This window comes from Oryx dammah, unplaced genomic scaffold (assembly GCF_014754425.2).
Source record: "Oryx dammah isolate SB20612 unplaced genomic scaffold, SCBI_Odam_1.1 HiC_scaffold_26, whole genome shotgun sequence".
NCBI classification, from domain to species: Eukaryota; Metazoa; Chordata; class Mammalia; order Artiodactyla; family Bovidae; genus Oryx; species Oryx dammah.
Genome location: NW_024070210.1, coordinates 16,040,653 through 16,059,727, shown reverse-complemented (window position 1 = coordinate 16,059,727; position 19,075 = coordinate 16,040,653). Strand labels below are relative to the sequence as shown.

Sequence of the window (19,075 nt, the reverse complement as noted above, 5' to 3'; positions counted from 1 at the left end):
GCAGGTCCCAGCGTGTAGGAGGGCCCCGGGAATCCAAAGGAAATAAGAACCCTGACAATTAGCTGCAACTCTGAGTTCCCTAGCAAAAGACCAGGTCTGGGGGGAAAGCAAATAGGAGACAAGTTTTCTATAACTCACTTTATCCCAAGAGCACAACCAGCCTGGAAAATCTATAAATTTCTCTTTATACTGAAAGTCTAGGAAAAAGGGTTGGGAATTAGGGTGGGGGAGTGAGGTGGAGCCAGGCCCCAGTGCCCGCCCTGGAGCTATCAGAGTCCTGCAAAATTCTTGTGCAAGCAGATAACTGTTTTTGATGGGCTGAACTGGCCAGAAAGCCTTGGAAGTTTGCCAGGACTGGCTTGAGGCATTTTCCACCAGCTGAGGGCATAGCAGTCAGGGACAGAGGACATAAAGGCCCAGTGGGAGCAGTAACTGGGAGGGGAGTGCAGGGAGCCCCACTCTAGGCTCTTCGGTCGGCTCAGGCCTCCCTTTATTCTGGGACTCTGGGACAGGCGGGCAAGTGGCCTGAGGGCTTCAGACAACCTGTCAAATCACTGTCTCTTAAGGCTGCTGGCGTCCCTAGCACATGCTCAGGGCTCCGGTAGAGGTTGGAGTCATGGAGGATGAAGATCCCAACCAACAGGAGCATGATGGCACCCCTTCCCAGATGGCCCCACTCGAGGCAGAAGCCCGTGGCTATACCCTGTTCAGAGTCTTGGACAGAGAGTTCATGATCAAGGTGAGCAAGCGCCGGTGGGCGGTGGTCCTGGTGTTCAGCTGCTACTCCATGTGCAACGCCTTCCAGTGGATCCAGTATGCTGCCATCAGTAACATCTTCATGAACTTCTACAGGGTCAGTTCCTTTGCCATCGACTGGCTGTCCATGTGCTACATGCTGGCCTACATCCCTCTGCTCCTGCCGGTGGCCTGGCTCTTGGAGAAGTTCGGCCTGCGGACCATCGCCCTCGCCGGCTCCGCTCTCAACTGCCTGGGGGCCTGGGTGAAGCTGGGCAGCCTGCAGCCACATCTCTTCCCAGTCACCGTGCTGGGCCAGGTCATCTGCTCTGTGGCCCAGGTCTTCATCCTGGGTATGCCCTCCCGCATTGCTTCCGTCTGGTTCAGAGATGATGAGGTGTCAACCGCCTGCTCCATAGCTGTCCTCGGCAATCAGGTGGGTGGAGGAGTGGGTGTTCACTGGGGACTGAGTGTTCATTGTACCGAACTGCCTCACTGTGTGAAAGCTTTTTGCCGACTGCAACAGTGTTTGCGACCCTAGGTGAAGTGTGGATGAGTCTGACTAAGTGTGGCTGAGTGACTGTGTGAGAAAAGTGGGGAGACAGAAGGATGGGCCTTTCCTGTCACCCACGGTATCTCCTCCGCAGGCAGAAAGCCTGCTGTCTCTGTCTTTATGATCTCATTCCTCAACTTACTTCACCAGCTTGAACCTGTGAATTCTGTGCTGCTGTTCTTTCTTGGGGAGCAGTCCCTGCATGTCAGACTATTCTGTGTCTTAGAGTTTGGCAGATGTTTTTTTGCCCATCCAACCAGCTTTCCTCAAGCGCAGTATCTCCCATATCCTGTGGAGAGCAGTCAGGGCCCTGGTGTTGCTCTCACCTTCCTTATACACAGCTGAGGCCAGGACAATGGGAGCAGAGCTTGGGGCCCACCTCCTTCCCTGGAGGTTAGAGTTGAGTGCAGGAGGATGGGGTAAACTGTTGGTCTGATTTCCAAGGCCTACAAACCACGGAAAGTCCTGGAAAGCCTTTGTTTTTCCTTCATTCTGAAAGGAGAATCTTAAATTCTTTGCATCTCTGTGAGTTTATGGGCCAGAAAGTTGGGCATGTTATGAACCTGATTTTTTAAATTGTGTTGAAATAGACACATTTATAATTTTACCCAGTCATACATGTACACAATTCAATGGCATTAGTTTCACAAGGTTGTATAAGAATTATCAATATATGTACCCAAAACTGTTTTTATTCATCCCCAACAACTCTGTACCGGTTAAATAACAACCTGTCCTTTCCCCCTCCTCCTGCCTCTATTAAGCTCTTCTACTTTCTATGAATTTGTCTGTTCTAGATAATGCATATAACTAACATCAAGTAATATTTGTCTTTTGAGTCTAGCTTAAAACTCTTTTTTCATGTGCTGATAAAACTCAAAAACTTACTATAATTACTGTTATTTTAAAGTTTGAAATTGTGGGTTATATAAGACTTCTAGGATGAGACTTCTAGGGAAGGTAAAGAGGAACTGAATGCCAGTTCTGGTTTCTCCTTCATGCAAAGCCCTCACCAAAGATACAGGCAGGTGGGTGAGCTCAGAGGCTGGCCACTCCAGGAAGGAAACTAGACCAGTGCTCCCTCAAATGGTGCCCATTTACCTCACCTGAGGGTCCAGGACAGACTACAGATGTCTGGGCCCTCACCTGGACTTCTGAATCAGATCCTCTAGGGAAGAGGCCAGGCACCTGTGTCTCCACCTGGCTTCCCAGGCGAGGTTTGTGATCAGACGTGAACTCACCGGGAGAGAGGAGCACGGTGCCCTGGGGAGGCGCCCTCCTGCCTGGAGCAGGCTTCCTATCAGGGCTGGCATGTCTGTGCTGCTGTAGATGGGTCCAGTTCCCAGGTAGAGGAGCTGGGATCTCAGTCACTCTCCAGAGTGAGACGGGAGGGTGGGCTTGGGTGGGGCTCATAATTCTGATTCACTTGAGGTTCTGAAAATATCCTGGAACCCTGGGGAGTGCGGGGCAGGGTGGTAGAGGCCCTGCAGGCCTGAGGTGGAACCACAGCAGAAGCTTCTAATCCTGCTTCTTTGACCTGCAGCTCAGTGCACTGCATGGGACGAAGCTCTAGTAGCCTGGCCTGACTTCTGTCTTGGCCATCTTGCCTTGGCAGGCAGACTTGAGGGCCTGACAATTTTGTGGAATCAAGTCTACGTCTTCAGTTTCCTTGACCTTCCCACTCAGCCTGTCCCTTAGTAGATTGTGGACCAGGAAGCTCCACACCCTTGTCCCTCCCACAGATACATGAAACAAACTAGAAAGTGGCTAAAATAGCTTTCTTATGGGAGTTTTTCAAAGTCAGCAACCAAACATATGCCCAACCGGGAAAAAGCCACGTTCAAAATAATAGAAAACTTGACGGAGGTTTGCTCACCCTTGCCCTCCCCTCTCCCCGATCCTGTGTCTTCCAACACCCATTCCTTTCTGCAAACCTGACACAGCAGAGCACACCAAATTTATGTTTTACCTAATGGTACTTAAAAAAAATTTTTTTTTAATAGGCGTATAGTTGATTTGCAATGTTGTGTTAGTCCCAGGTGTACAGCAAAGTGAATCCATTATCGATATACATATATCTACCCTTTAAAAATTATTTTCCAAAATAAGCCGTTATAGAGTATTGAGTAAAGTTTTATATAGTAAGTGTTATGAGTTCAGTTCAGTTCAGTCGCTCAGTCATATCCGACTCCTTGCGACCCCATGAACCGCAGCACGCCAGGCCTCCCTGTCCGTCACCAACTCTCAGAGTTTACCCAAACTCAAGTCCATTGAGTCTGTGATGCCATCCAACCATCTCATCCTCTGTCGTCCCCTTCTCCTCCCACCCTCAATCTTTCCCAGCATCAGGGTCTTTTCAAATGAGTCAGCTCTTTGCATCAGGTGGCCAAAGTGTTGGAGTTTCAGCTTCAGCATCAGTCCTTCCAATGCACACCCAGGAATGATCTCCTTTAAGATGGACTGATTGGATCTTCTCACAGTCCTAGGGACTCTCAAGAGTCTTCTCCAACACCACAGTTCAAAAGCAACAATTCTTCTGTGCTCAGCTTTCTTTATAATCCAACTCTCACATCCATACATGACTACTGGAAAAACCATAGCCTTGACTAGACAGACCTTTGTTGACAAAGTAATGTCTCTGCTTTCTAATATGCTGTCTACATTGGTCATAACGTTCCTTCCAAGGAGTAAGCATCTTTCTTTTAATTTCATGGCTGCAGTCACCATCTGCAGTGATTTTGGAGCCCAGAAAAATAAAGTCAGCCACTGTTTCCACTGTTTCCCCATCTATTTGCTATGATGTGATGGGACCAGATGCCATGATCTTCATTTTCTGAATGTTGAGGTTTAAGCCAACTTTTTCACTCTCCTCTTTCACTTTCATCAAGAGGCTCTTTAGTTCTTCACTTTCTACCACAAGGGTGGTTTCATCTGCATATCTGAGGTTATTGATATTTCTCCCAGCAATCTTAATTCCAGCTTGTGCTTCTTCCAGCCCAGCATTTCTCATAATGTACTCTGCATATTAGTTAAACAAGCAGGGTGACAATATACAGCTTTGATGTACTCCTTTTCCTATTTGGAACCAATCTATTCTTCTATGTCCAGTTCTTACTGTTGCTTCCTGACCTGCATACAGGTTTCTCAAGAGACAAGTCAGCTGGTATAGTATTCCCATCTCTTAGTGTTATAGTAGGTTCTTATTAGCAATCTATTTTATATATAATGGTGTATATATGTCAATCTCAATCTCTCAATTTATCCCTCCACACCCCTTCCTTATGTCCTGGTGATCATAAATTTGTTTTCTACACCTGTAACTCTCTTTCTGTTTTGTAAATAAGTTCATTTTGTACCCTTTTTGTAGATTCCACATATTGTTGTTGTTTAACCTCTAAGTCATGTCTGACTCTTTGTGATCTCATGGACTGCAGCATGCCAGCCTCCTCTGATCTCCATTATTTCCCAAGGTTTGCTCAAATTCATGTCCGTTGAGACGGTGATGCTATCGAACCATCTCATCCTCTGCCACCGTCTTCTGCTTTTGCCTTCTATCTTTCCCAGCATCAGGATCTTTTTAATGAGTTGGCTCTTCCAGTCAGGTGGTCAAAGTATTGGATCTTTGGCTTCAGCATTGTCCTTTCAATGAATATTCAGGACTAATTTCCTTTAGGATTGACTGGTTTAATCTCCTTGCTGTCCAAGGGAGTCTTGAGAGTTTTCTTCAACACCACAATTCGAAAACATCAATTCTTTGGTGCTCAGCCTTCTTTCTGGTCCAAATCTCACATCTGTACATGACTACTGTAAAAAACATAGTTTGAAAATATGGATCTTTGTTGGTAAAATGATGTCTCTGCTTTTTAATACACCATCTAGGTTTGTCAGAGCTTTTTTTTTCAAGGAGCAAGCATCTTTTAATTTCATGGCTGCAATCACAGTATGCAGTGGTTTTGGAGCCCAGGAAAAAGAAAATCTGTCACTGCTTCTACTTTTTCCCCTTCTGCTTGTCGTGAATCAATGAGACCAGATGAAATGATCTTAGGGTTTCTTTTTTTAATTTATTTATTTTAATTGGAGGCTAATTACTTTGCAATATTGTGTTGGTTCTGCCACACATCAACATGAATTCGCCATGGGTGTACACATGTTCCCCATCCTGAACCCCCCTCCCACCTCCCTCCCCATACCATCCCTCCGGGTCATCCTAGCGCACCAGCCCCAAGGATCCTGTATCGAACCTGGACTGGCGATTCGTTTCTTATATGATATTATACATTTTTCCATACCATTCCCCCAAATCATCCCACCCTCTCCTTCTCCCACAGAGTCCAAAAGACTGTTCTATACATCTGTGTCTCTTTTGCTGTCTCACATACAGGGTTATTGTTACCATCTTTCTAAATTCCATATATACGTGTTAGTATACTATATTGGTGTTTTTCTTTCTAGCTTACTTCACTCTGTATAATCGGCTCCAGTTTCATCCACCTCATTAGAACTGATTGAAATGTATTCTTTTTAATGGCTGAGTAATACTCCATTGTGTATATATACCACAGCTTTGTTATCCATTCATCTGCTGATGGACATCTAGGTTGCTTCCATGTCCTGGCTATTATAACAGTGCTGCGATGAACATTGGGGTACATGTGTCTCTTTCAATTCTCATTTCCTCAGTGTGTATGCCCAGCAGTGGGATTGCTGGGTCATAAGGCAGTTCTATTTCCAGTTTTTTAAGGAATCTCCACACTGTTCTCCATAGTGGCTATACTAGTTTGCGTTCCCACCAACAGTGTAAGAGAGTTCCCTTTTCTCCACACCCTCTCCAGCATTTATTGCTTGTAGAATTTTGGATCATAGCCATTCTGACTGGCATGAATTGGTACCTCGTTGTGGTTTTGATTTGCATTTCTCTGATAATGAGTGATGTTGAGCATCTTTTCATGTGTTGGTTAGCCATCTGTATGTCTTCTTTGGAGAAATGTCTATTTAGTTCTTTGGCCCATTTTTTGATTGGGTCATTTATTTTTCTGGAATTGAGCTGCAGGAGTTGCTTGTATATTTTTGAGATTAGTTGTTTGTCGGTTGCTTCATTTGCTATTATTTTCTCCCATTCTGAAGGCTGTCTTTTCACCTTGCTTATAGTTTCCTTTGTTGTGCAGAAGCTTTTAATTTTAATTAGGTCCCATTTGTTTATTTTTGCTTTTATTTCCAATATTCTGGGAGGTGGGTCATAGAGGATCCTGCTGTGATGTATGTCGGAGAGTGTTTTGCCTATGTTCTCCTCTAGGAGTTTTATAGTTTCTGGTCTTACATTTAGATCTTTAATCCATTTTGAGTTTATTTTTGTGTATGTTAGAAACTGTTCTAGTTTCATTCTTTTACAAGTGGTTGACCAGTTTTCCCAGCACCACTTGTTAAAGAGATTGTCTTTTCTCCATTGTATATTCTTGCCTCCTTTGTCAAAGACAGGGTGTCCATAGGTGCATGGATTTATCTCTGGGCTTTCTATTTTGTTCCATTGATCTATATTTCTGTCTTTGTGCCAGTACCATACTGTCTTGATGACTTTGATTTGTAGTAGAGCCTGAAGTCAGGCAGGTTAAGTCCTCCAGTTCCATTCTTCTTTCTCAAGATTTCTTTGGCTATTCGAGGTTTTTTGTATTTCCACACAAACTGTGAAATTATTTCTTCTAGCTCTGTGAAAAATACCGTTGGTAGCTTGATAGGGATTGCATTGAATCTATAGATTGCTTTGGGTAGTATACTCATTTTCACTATACTGATTCTTCTGATCCATGAACATGGTATATTTCTCCATTAGTGTCCTCTTTGATTTCTTTCACCAGCGTTTTATAGTTTTCTATATATAGGTCTTTAGTTTCTTTAGGTAGATATATTCCTAGTATTTTATTCTTTTCATTGCAATGGTGAATGGAATTGTTTCCTTAATTTCTTTCTATTTTCTCATTATTAGTGTATAGGAATGCAAGGGATTTCTGTGTGTTGATTTTATATCCTGCAACTTTACTATATTCATTGATTAGCTCTAGTAATTTTCTGGTGGAGTCTTTAGGGTTTTCTATGTAGAGGATCATGTCATCTGCAAACAGTGAGAGTTTTACTTCTTCTTTTCCAATTTGGATTCCTTTTATTTCTTTTTCTGCTCTGATTGCTATGGCCAAAACTTCCAAAACTATGTTGAATAGTAGTGGTGAAAGTGGGCATCTTAGTTTTTTGAATGTTGAGTTTCAAGCCAGCTTTTTCATTCTCCTCTTTCACTGTCATAAAGAGATCTTTAGTAGTTCCTCTTCACTTTCTGCCATTAGAATGGCACCATCTGCATATCTGAGGTTGTTGCTATTTCTCCCAGCATTCTTGATTCCAGCTTGGGATTCATCCAACTCAGCATTTCACATGATGAAATCTGCATATGGGTTTCCCAGGTGACTCAGTAGTAAAGAATCTGCCTGCAATGCAGGAGACATGGGTTCGATCCCTGGGATGTAAAGTTCCCCTGGAGAAGGAAATGGCAACCCCCTCCAGTATTCTTGCCTGGAGAATTCCATGGAGAGAAGAGACTGGCAGGCTACAGTCAGGGTGTTGCAAAGAGTTGGACAAGACTTAGTGACCAAACAACAGCAACTCTGCCTATAAGTTAAATAAGCAGGGATACTGCTTATTTGTCATACTACTTTCCCAATTTTGAGCTAGTCAGTTGTTCTCTGTAATGATCTAACTGTTGGACTCTTGACCCAGATACAGAATTCTCAGGAGACAGGTAAAGTGGTCTGGTACTCCTATCTGTTTAAGAATTTTCCACAGTTTGTTGTAATCCACACAAAGGTTTTCATATAGTCAGTGAAGCAAAAGAAGATTTTTTTTCCTGAAACTCTCATGTTTTCTGCATGATCCAGTGAATGTTAACAATGTGATGTCTGAATCCTCTGCCTCTTCGAAACCCAGCTTGTACACCTGGAAGTTCTTGGTTCTTGTACTGCTGAGCCTAGCTTGAAGGATTTTGAGCATTCCACATTGAAGAGATATCATAATGATATTTGTTTTTCTCTGTCTAACTTATTTCACTCAGTATGAGAATCTGTAGGTCCATCAGTGTTGCTGCAAATGGCATGATTTCATTCTACCTTAGAGATGGGAGTATAGGTACGTTGTTCAGTAGTTTGCAGCTAGAGAAGAGCCAGCTTGCATTGAGAACTCCAACTATAATTCTTTCAATAGGATTGATACCGAGGGCTGTCATAAATGTACGTGAGTTGAATTGTGAAGCAAAAGAGCAATCTCTGCGGTGTCTTAAGAGGGAAAACAATCCCTGTTTGTGTTCTAAGAAAGAACGGAAGTTGGGGATTATGATTCTTATCAGGAGTGTGTTAAGTGTGTACTGTCACCTCTTGGACACTTATACTACTATTGATTCTCTCTGTCTTCTATAGCTTGGAATTGCCCTTGGGTTCTTGATCCCTGCTGTCTCAGTACCCAACATCGACAACCCTGATGAGCTTGCCTACCACATCAGCATCATGTTCTACATAACAGCAGGTGTGGCCACTCTGCTTTTCATCCTTGTCATCATCGGTAAGGTCATTAGCAGATTTAAGGGGTCGGTGGGGACGGAGGGAGGTCTTGCTGACTTGGGTGAGGACCTCCTTATGAACACGACCCTAGAACACCATTCTAGGTATCATATATTCTATAAAATGTATCTACAGAAACTGGAGGCTGCGCTTCTAATGGTCTTCGAGCCTTATAGCCCGAGTAGTTGCTGCTCATACAGTGCTAGCTGGTCCTGTGTACTCTGTTAGCTGCTCAGTAAAGTTTAGCTGTAACTCACCAGTTTCCTAGTGTGATCTCATTAGAATTAGTAGGCAGCCTGCTGATTTCCTTGATGAAAACCTGTGAGCATTTATGATGTCACAGGCCCTGTGAAGAGTCTGCCTGATCTCATTGACTCTTCAAGTGCCCTATAGAGAGGGTACCACTATCAGTTCACTTAACCAAGAGTAAACTGATACTTGAGGAGAGTGATCTCTATTCAAGATCAGATAGTAAGTGGCAGAGATTGGATTCAAGCCTAAATTGTTTAACTCCATACTCTAAAGTTCTGGAACAAAACAGGATTGACCTACAAACACTAGTCCTCTCATACATTCACCTGAAAATACCTGGTGACCACATTTTTAAAATGCTTTTTAAAAAGGTATATAAGATAGGCTTATTATGGAAAAATCTAGAAAATACAAAAAAAGCATAAAGAAAAGGATCACCGTTGTACCAGCTAATCCCAACCAGAAACCTCAAATAACTACTATTAATTTTATATGAATATATATCTAAACATTGAGATATTTGGTTAATATGATTGATATCCTCTTTTATCATCTGAGTGATATCACACAGGCTGTGATAAATTCAGAAAGAGTGCAGAAGTGTTCATTTTCAGTGAGTCATTTGTCTTTAAAGATTAACCAGCTGTCTCTTAATATATGAAAATTCCACCACACACGTTAAAGTTTTCCTTCCTTCCCATCAGCCTCACTTCCAGAGTCAAACAGTTTTATGATCAGGGACCTCATCCAGCTGTTCTCACTGTCATTCCCTCCCCGGGTCCAAGCTGAGGAGGGGCTGCCTGATGGCTTTTCAAAGCTCACAGGATCTCTTGGATGGAGTTCCTTGTTGTTCCTGGAAAGGTAGGAAGCTGTGAAGCTGTGGCTGAGAACAATCTCAGCCAGAACTGAAGTTTCAAACTGTAATGTAGCTAGTTGTAAATCCTTGTGTTTGTAGCAAATGAGGGCCTTTGCAGTTGAGATCTGAAGGTAGGACATTTCTACAGTGTGACATTTTACTATTAATCACACAGAGTAGTTGAGTAAAAGAACTGAAAAATCTTATCTGAATTGTGGTTTTCAGTTGGCAAGTCCCTGAGCAAACCCTGCCATTACAGATATTAAAAAACAAAACACTTCTTTCCTTGATTTCTTGCTACTAATAGAAAACTTGGGACCAATTTGTTAGCTCAGCTGGTCAAGAATCTGCCTGCAATGCAGGAAACCCTGGTTCAATTCCTGGGCTGGGAAGATCCCCTGGAGAAGTGATAGGCTACCCACTCCAGTATTTTTGCCTGGAGAATCCCCATGGACAGAGAAGCCTGGTGCGCTGTAGTCCAGGGGACTGTGAAGAGTCAGACACGACTAAGCACAGCACATACACATAATAGAAAGGGAGGTGAACAGGCCAGATAATGGATGAGAGGTTCCCAAAGGTGGTAAGTTGTTCGAGACTATTTCCAGAGAAGGAAGAAGCAGGGCCCTGTAGCCTGGGCTGGAGGGTTGTCTGAGCGGGGGAATCATTTGATCTTCAAGAGATTAAACCTTATTTCCAGACCTTCCTCTAAATGGAGACAGTCTCCTGACCTTTCACAAGTGTTCTTATGGAGTCTGGGGGTAAAGATGGTGCCTCATCTAGGGGACCAATTTAAGCAGACAGCTGGTTAAACTGATCTGGCCCCCAGAGAACAGAACAGCAGTCAGTGCAGTGAAATGGACTGAACCAGCTGTACTGAAACTAGAACATAAGGAGAATGGTTTCCCCACTGTCCCTTCCTGGTCCTTCCTATCAGAGCCCCAGTCCTGCAGGAGTGTGTGTTAATCCTCTGGTTTCTCAGGAGGCAGATGTCTGATTCACACTCTGAGAAACTAGGGAGGGACTTGAGGTCTCTGCAATAGGAGCAGCTCCTTCCCTTACTCAGGGAGTGTTTATTGGCAGCAGGTGCCAGGCTCTGTGCTCAGCATGGGCAGCCCAGCCCCTTTCCTGGGAGGCACTCTGGAGCTGAGTCCTCATCTGGGCCCACTAATCCCACAGCCTCAGCTCTCACTTCCTTTCTGTCCACTGGTTACTATGGGATTTTTCAGTGCTCTGCCATTTGGTATTGTCATTTGTTACAGGACTCCTTTATCCTTGAGCACTGCCTGGAAAGTCCAATGATTGCAGCTGTCCAAAGGTCATTAAGAAAAAGTAATCAAAGGACCAGCCCCTCAGCCACAGGCAGTGAGATGCAGCTTCAAGAGAGGAGACTCTAGAGGATTTAATCAAAGAATTAATATTTCCTTTTGAAGTCTGAGCCTCTTCTCATATGAGGGAGTCAGTGCTTATCTGTGTGGCAGCTCTGCAGGAGTAGGACCAGGGGACTTGCAATGATCTCTGTTTCTTTCCTTTCAGTGTTCAAAGAGAAGCCTAAACATCCCCCCAGCAGGGCCCAGTGCCTGAGCTATACCTTGGCGTCTACTGATGCTCCGTACTTAAGTTCCATCATCCAACTCTTCAAAAACTTCAGCTTTGTGCTGCTAGTCATCACCTATGGTATGATGCATGTGTGTCTGGGGTGTACTGGAGCTGAGCATGTGAGACAAGAGACCTGAGGTTTCTGTGCATCTTACTGTTTCCAGATCCCGAATATATATATAAACTCATCATTTAGGGTTAAGCAGAAGAGCCAGCTGTGCCACAGAGTCTTACCTGTTCCTTTAAGTTTACCGAGGAAACCATTCCTTCCCCTGTCAAGTCACCTGGCAACATGCCTACTGACCCTCCAAGTCTCATCCCAGTATGTCTGCTGTGAAGCAGTATTAGGTGACCGTTTACTGTGCTGTCCTTAGTACATCTTTGGAGAAGGAAATGGCAATCCACTCCAGTACTCTTGTCTGGAAAATTCCATGAATGGAGGAGCCTGGTGGGCTATGCAGTCCATGGGGTCACAAAGAGTCAGACAGGAAAAGTCATTTCCAGGCCTGTTTTCCCACAAACTAGGAACTCCCTGAGAGTAGGGATTTATGTCTATTTACCTATATATTTCCTCAGCAGTAGGAGAAATCATAGCCTGGAGTAGGTACTCCAACCTGACAGTTGTTAAATGGGTGACTGAATGAAGGTATGGATGGATGTTTACATGAGTCTTACTACGTGAATCATTCCCCAACCAATCCTTCATCTGCCACTTGGCTCCTTTTTTAACCTGAATGCAAGACAACATCAGGTATGGTAAGAAGCAGATGTGTCCAGGCGTGTACTTCAGCTAGAAATGTGAAGAGGAGACCTGATGTATCTGGATTTGGGGCATTTTTATGCTATAAAATTATTTTCCTGAAATTCAAGTCTAACTGGGTGTACTGCATTGTTTTTACGTTTTTTGTTTATTTGTTTGGCCACCCAGCATGTGGGATTTTAGTTCTTTGCCCAGGGATCAAACTCACATCCCTCTTACATTGGAAGGCAGATTTTAACCACTAGACCACCAGGGAAGTCCCTGTTGGGAGTTTTTAAGTCACTGTTTTAATTTCAGTACATGCAATTTGTCTGTTCATATTTTCTACTTCTTCCTGGTGCAGTTTTAGAAGGTTGTGTCTTTCTAAGTGCCGGGGTCCTGCCCGGGCTTGGATCCAGGGTATCCGAAGTGTGACGGTGTCGGCGAAGAGAATGATTTAGAGAGGGATAAGGAAAGAATGTTGTAGATAAGAAAATAGAGGAGAGAAAGAGGCTGATATTCCTTGGTTTACATAGAAAGCCAATAAAACTCTGAGACAAGGAGTTTGCCCTGTTCATGGAGGCCACAGGTGCCCTCCTGGTCTCCCGAGGGAGTGAAGATGCAGAACGTCTTCCTGTTCAGGTCTTAGAAACCCGGGCAGGTAAGTGAACACAGGGAGCCTTCATGCATTAAGGGATCAGCCTGAAAAAGAAAGTGAGAGAGAGAAAGAAAGAAAGAGAGAAAAAAAGAAAAAACATGGGGTGACCAAACTTCTTCGGTGAGTGAGGCCCAATTACTTTATTTTTCAAAAGGTACTTTTATACCTTGCCTTATACATAGAGGGAAATGAAAGATGCAAGGTCATACAGAGTCAGCCCAAACATTCTAGCAGTTTTGCCCTTATCGAGACCAGGATTTTTTCTGCATACCTTTCCCACAAATGATGTTGTGTTTATCTTCTGGCCCTGGAGGCCTGTGAACATTTTATGACCCTCTTTTGATAAAGGCTGCTCAACCAGAAAACTGATTTTCCCTCAAAATGTTTTTTCTTTATATTTTTAATCTATGTCAGCCTCAGAAAATGCTAAACAGAGTTACATTTTTCACAGAGTAAAGGTGCAGTGAGTTACAAGAAAGAACCAATTAGCTCAAAGATCTGATGTGGTTAAATTAAAGGCTACACTTGTGTTTTTTTTTTTTACATTCCAACTATGTTAACTAATGCACTCCCAGGTGTACAGTGGATAAGAGATATGGGAACTTAGCAACAAGCATTGGCTCAACAGTGAAACCTTACATCAGCAATACTCTAATAACTTTTAACTCTTTGAAAGGCTCTGTTTTAGGCTTCTGGTGCCTCTCACAGTTGGGAGGCTGCGAATAATCACATGTGTAGCTGCAAGAGTCTGAATAGACCTGCCAAGCAAGCTAGAATGCTAACAAAGGGGGTTTGATTTGAGACACTCCTTTTATATGCAGGAGACTGTAAACTGGAGCTCTAAGTTAACTTTTCCAGAGAAAGGTGGTCGGGGATAGCCCCTGTTAATATCAGAAGAGTGAGTGAAAAGTATAATGCAGTAAAACAGGCAGACTCTGGTTTTTGGGGGGTAGATGCTCGAGAAAGTCCAAGGGGGACCCCTGAGGCCTGATCCCACCTTTGCACGTCGGGCCCGTTCCTCATGACCTTTGCCATGGGTGGGGTTCCCCATGCTGGCTCCCAGCACTAAGAATTTGTCCATTTCTTCAATGCTGTCCGTTTATTGGCATATAGTTTTTTATAGTAATCTCCTTATGAAACTTTGTATTTATGTGGTGTCAGTTTTAACTTCTCTTTTGTTTTTAATTTATGATTTTGTGTTCTTTCCCTTTTTTTTGTGATGAATTTAGCTAAAGGTTTATCAATATTGCTTATCTTTTCAAAGAACCAGCTTGTAAGTCCCTACTATTATTGTGTTACTGTTGATCTCTCCTTGTATGGCTGTTAGCATTTACCTTATATGTTTGGGTGCTTCTATGTTGAGTGCATATATATATATCCCTTGATCATTATGTAGTTCTTTGTATCTTATAATAATCTTTATTTTAAAGTCTATTTTGCCTGATATGAGTATTGCTCTAGCTTTCTCTTGATTTCCATTTGCATGGAATATTTTTTATTTCATTCTGTCCCTTTCAGTCTCTGTGTGTTCCTAGATCTGAAGTGGGTTTCTTATAGACAGCATATATATGGGTTTTATTTTTGTATCCATTCAGTCAGTCTATGTCTTTTGGTAGGAGCATTTAATCTATTTACATTTAAGGTAATTAAGAATGTGAATGTTCTTATTGCCATTTTGTTAATTGTTTAGGATTTGCTTTTGAAAGCCTTTTTTCTTCCCTTCCTCTTTTATTCTCTTCTCTTCTGATTGGATGTCTATCTATAGTGATATGTTTGGGTTGCTGTTTTTGTTCTTGTGTATCTATTATAGGTTTTTGGTTTGTGGTTTTCATAGCTTTTGATATAGCAGTCTACATATATAAAGGTTGTTTTAAGTTGCTGATCTTCTGATTTCAAGTGCATTTCCAATATCCTGCATTTGTTTGCTCCTCATGATTGCTGGTTTTGATATCATGTGTGTGTGGATTATTTCCTACCTTTATGTTAATCTTTTCATACTGTTCATGGGGTTCTCAAGGCAAGAATACTGAAGTGGTTTGCCATTCCCTTCTCCAGTGGACCACATTCTGATAGCTGTGAAAAGAAGAGAGGCAAAAAACAAAGGAGAAAAGGAAAGATAAAAGCATCTGAATGCAGAGTTCCAGAGAACAGCAAGAAGAGATAAGAAAGCTTTCTTCAGTCAATGCAAAGAAATAGAGGACAAGAACAGAGTGGGAAAGACTAGAGATCTCTTCAAGAAAATTAGAGATACCAAGTGAACATTTCATGCAAAGATGGGCTCGATAAAGGACAGAAATGGTAGGGACCTAACAGAAGTAGAAGATATTAAGAAGAGGTGGCAAGAATACACAGAAGAACTATACAAAAAAAACTTCATGACCCAGATAATCACGATGGTGTGATCACTCATCTAGAGCCAGACATCCTGGAATGTGAAGTCAAGTGGGCCTTAGAAAGCATCACTACGAACAAAGCAAGTGGAGGTGATGGAATTCCAGTTAAGCTATTTCAAATCCTGAAAGATGATGCTGTGAAAGTGTTGCACTCAATATGCCAGCAAGTTTGGAAAACTCAGCAGTGGCCACAGGACTGGAAAAGGTCAGTTTTCATTCCAGTCCCGAAGAAAGACAATGCCAAAGAATGCGCAAACTACTGCACAATTGCACTCATCTCACATGCTAGTAAAGTAATGCTCAAAATTCTCCAAGCCAGGCTTCAGCAATACGTGAACTGTGAACTCCCTGGTTCAAGCTGGTTTTAGAAAAGGCAGAGGAACCAGAGATCAAATTGCCAACATCCGCTGGATCATGGAAAAAGCAAGAGAGTTCCAGAAAAACATCTATTTCTGCTTTATTGACTATGCCAAAGCCTTTGACTGTGTGGATCACAATAAACTGTGGAAAATTCTGAAAGAGATGGGAATACCAGACCACCTGACCTGTCTCTTGAGAAACCTATATGCAGGTCAGGAAGCAACAGTTAGAACTGGACATGGAACAACAGACTGGTTTCAAATAGGAAAAGGAGTACGTCAAGGCTGTATATTGTCACCCTGCTTATTTAACTTCTATGCAGCGTACATCATGAGAAACGCTGGGCTGGAAGAAACACAAGCTGGAATCAAGATTGCCAGGAGAAATATCAATAACCTCAGATACGCAGATGACACCACCCTTATGGCAGAAAGTGAAGAGGAACTAAAAAGCCTCTTGATGAAAGTGACAGAAGAGAGTGAAAAAGTTGGCTTAAAGCTCAACATTCAGAAAACTAAGATCATGGCATCCGGTCCCATCACTTCATGGGAAAAAATAGGGAAACAGTAGAAACAGTGTCAGACTTTATTTTTGGGGGCTCCAAAATCATGGCAGATGGTGACTGCAGCCATGAAATTAAAAGACGCTTACTCCTTGGAAGAAAAGTTATGACCAACCTAGACAGTATATTCAAAAGCAGAGACATTACTTTGCCAACTAAGGTCCATCTAGTCAAGACTATGGTTTTTCCTGTGGTCATGTATGGATGTGAGATTTGGACTGTGAAGAAGGCTGAGTGCCGAAGAATTGATGCTTTTGAACTGTGGTGTTGGAGAAGACTCTTGAGAGTCTCTTGGACTGCAAGGAGATCCAACCAGTCCATTCTGAAGGAGATCAGCCCTGGGATTTCTTTGGAAGGAATGATGCTAAAGCTGAAACTCCAGTACTTTGGCCACCCCATGCGAAGAGTAGACTCATTGGAAAAGACTCTGATGCTGGGAGGGATTGGGGGCAGGAGGAGAAGGGGATGACAGAGGATGAGATGGCTGGATGGCATCACTGACTCGATGGACGTGAGTCTGAGTGAACTCCGGGAGTTGGTGATGGACAGGGAGGCCTGGCATGCTGCGATTCATGGGGTCGCAAAGAGTCGGACACGACTGAGCGACTGAACTGAACTGATCTGAACTGATGTTAGTCTTTACTAGCAAGCTTCCCCATTTGCAATTTTCTTGATTCTAGTTGCCTTTTCTTTTTTTCCCTGCCTAGAGAATTCCTTTAGGATTTGTTATAACAGTGGTTTGGTGGTGCTGAATTCTTTTAGCTTTTGCTTGTCTGTAAAGCTTGATTTCTCCATCAAATCCGAATGACCTGGCTAGGTAGAGTATTCTTAGTTGTAGGTTATTCCTTTTCATTACTTCAAATATATCATGCCATTCCCTTCTGGCCAGCAAAGTTTCTGCTGAAAAATCAGCTGATAACCTTATGGGAAAGATTGAGGGCAGGGGAGAAGGGGCAACAGAAGATGAGAGGTTAGATGGCATCACCAACTCAATGGACATGAGTCTGAGCAAACTCCAGGAGACAGTGTAGGACAGGGAAGCCTGGCATGGGGTCACAAAGAGCTGGATATGACTTAGCAACTCAACAAGGACAAGCTTATGGGAGTTCCATTGTATGTTATTTGTTGCTTCTGCTTGGTTGCTTTTAATAGTTTTTCTTTGTCTTTAATTTTTGTCAGTTTGATTAATACGTGTCTCTGCATGTTCTCCTTGGGTTTACCTTGTATGGGACTCTCTCTGCTTCCTGGACTTGAGTGTTTACTTTCTCATATTAGGAAACTTTTTGACTATAATCTCTTCAAATATTTTCTCAGGCCCTCTGTTCTCCTTTGGACCCCTATAATGCAAGTGTTGGAATGTTTGGTGTTGTCCCACAAGTCTCTGAGACTGCCCTCGTTTCTTTTCATTCTTTTTTCTTTATTCTGTCCCACAACGGTGAGTTCCATCGTTCAATCTCCCACCTCATTTACGTGCTCCTCTGCCTCATTTATTCTGCTATCGATTCCTCCTAGTGTATTTTTTTTTATAGCAGTTACAGTACTGTTCACCTCTGTTTGTTCTTTATATTTCCTAGCTCTTTGTTGAACATCTCTTGTAAACTTCTCAGTCTGTGCCTTCATTCTTTTTCCAAGTTTGGCATTTTTGCAAGAGGAGGTGAGCTCAAGTCCTTCTCCTCTGCTCTCTCTTTTGGAATTGAGAGGCTGCTTTTAGTTTAGATGCTTGCTGTCTCTTCCCTCAATGTGTGCTGGCTGTTATCCCGGTGATATGGGGTGTGCAGTTACAGCAGGCCTTGCGTGCCCCCAGGAGAGTGAACACAGGGCCTGGCACCTACTCATGGGTCTCCTAATGCCAATCTGTGCCTGCCCCTGGAGCCCACCAGGACAGTGGTGACTTGTGCTGTTCTTGGACCTCCTGTAAGTGGTGCCCTGTTTCCTGGGCATGCTCACAGGGAAAGAAGCTCTTATGGTGGTTCTGCCCCTCTCCTCATGTGCCCCCAGTAATGGCACCTTGCCTCTCTGGCAGGCCCAAGCATCTTCTAAGTACACTCTCTGTTGCCGCAGTCACCTATTCAGGCTATTTTCATGCAGCCAACCCTGGTCCTCTCCCCAGGTCTGACCTCTGAAGCCTGAGCTTCATCATCCAGTCCCTGCCTGGACTGATGGAGGAGTATCTCAGGCTAGGAGGTGCCGGGAGACAGTGCTGGCCTTCTGTGCAGGTCATTCTCCTTTTTTGCCCAGTCGCTGTGCCCTCCTCCTGGGCTCAGAAGCTCTTCCTCCATCCAGTCTTATCCCCTTCCTGGTGAGGAGGCTTCCCCAGGTGCGGGAACCTTCCCTCCTTCACAGCTCCCTCCTGGGGCAGAGGCCCCACCCTGATTCCTTCTTTGTGGAGGTTTTATGGAAGTCTGGGGGCTTCTGTCAGTGTTCAGCAGCTGTTCTGTGTGATTTGTTCCATTGCAGGTGTGTTTCTAATGTTTTGGTGGGAGAAGATGAGCTCCAAGTCCCACTCCTCTACCAGCTTGGCCCCCTCCTGGGCCATCTTCTCACCCCTGATGGGAAGCCCTTCATTGTCCTTCTCTGAGCACAGCGACTCTCTCCACTGGCCTGTCCTTTATGGGGATCCTGGCAACTATGCCTGTGCGTGGGTTACAAACAATAGTGGCTCCTGGGAGGGGTTGAGGCAGGGTGGGGGCCATGCCCATGTTTCCCTGCACTGAGCCATCAGCTTGGGGGCGAAAGAGAATGGCTTCTGAGTGGCTCTGTGGCCTGGGGTCCTGTG

General features: G+C 43.6%; 1 protein-coding gene across 1 annotated transcript in view; it reads left to right on the top strand.

Moving 5' to 3' along the window:
• The first annotated feature begins 542 nt into the window (after window positions 1-542).
• The window catches only part of LOC120852697 (feline leukemia virus subgroup C receptor-related protein 2-like), a 31,300-nt gene continuing 12,767 nt past the window's right edge, over window positions 543-19,075 (top strand). Inside the window, exons 1-3 of the mRNA XM_040226058.1 lie at window positions 543-1,171; window positions 8,743-8,884; window positions 11,525-11,665. Coding sequence (XP_040081992.1) covers window positions 587-1,171; window positions 8,743-8,884; window positions 11,525-11,665 — 868 coding nt within the window. The 5' untranslated portion in view covers window positions 543-586. The remainder of the gene's footprint in view (window positions 1,172-8,742; window positions 8,885-11,524; window positions 11,666-19,075) is intronic.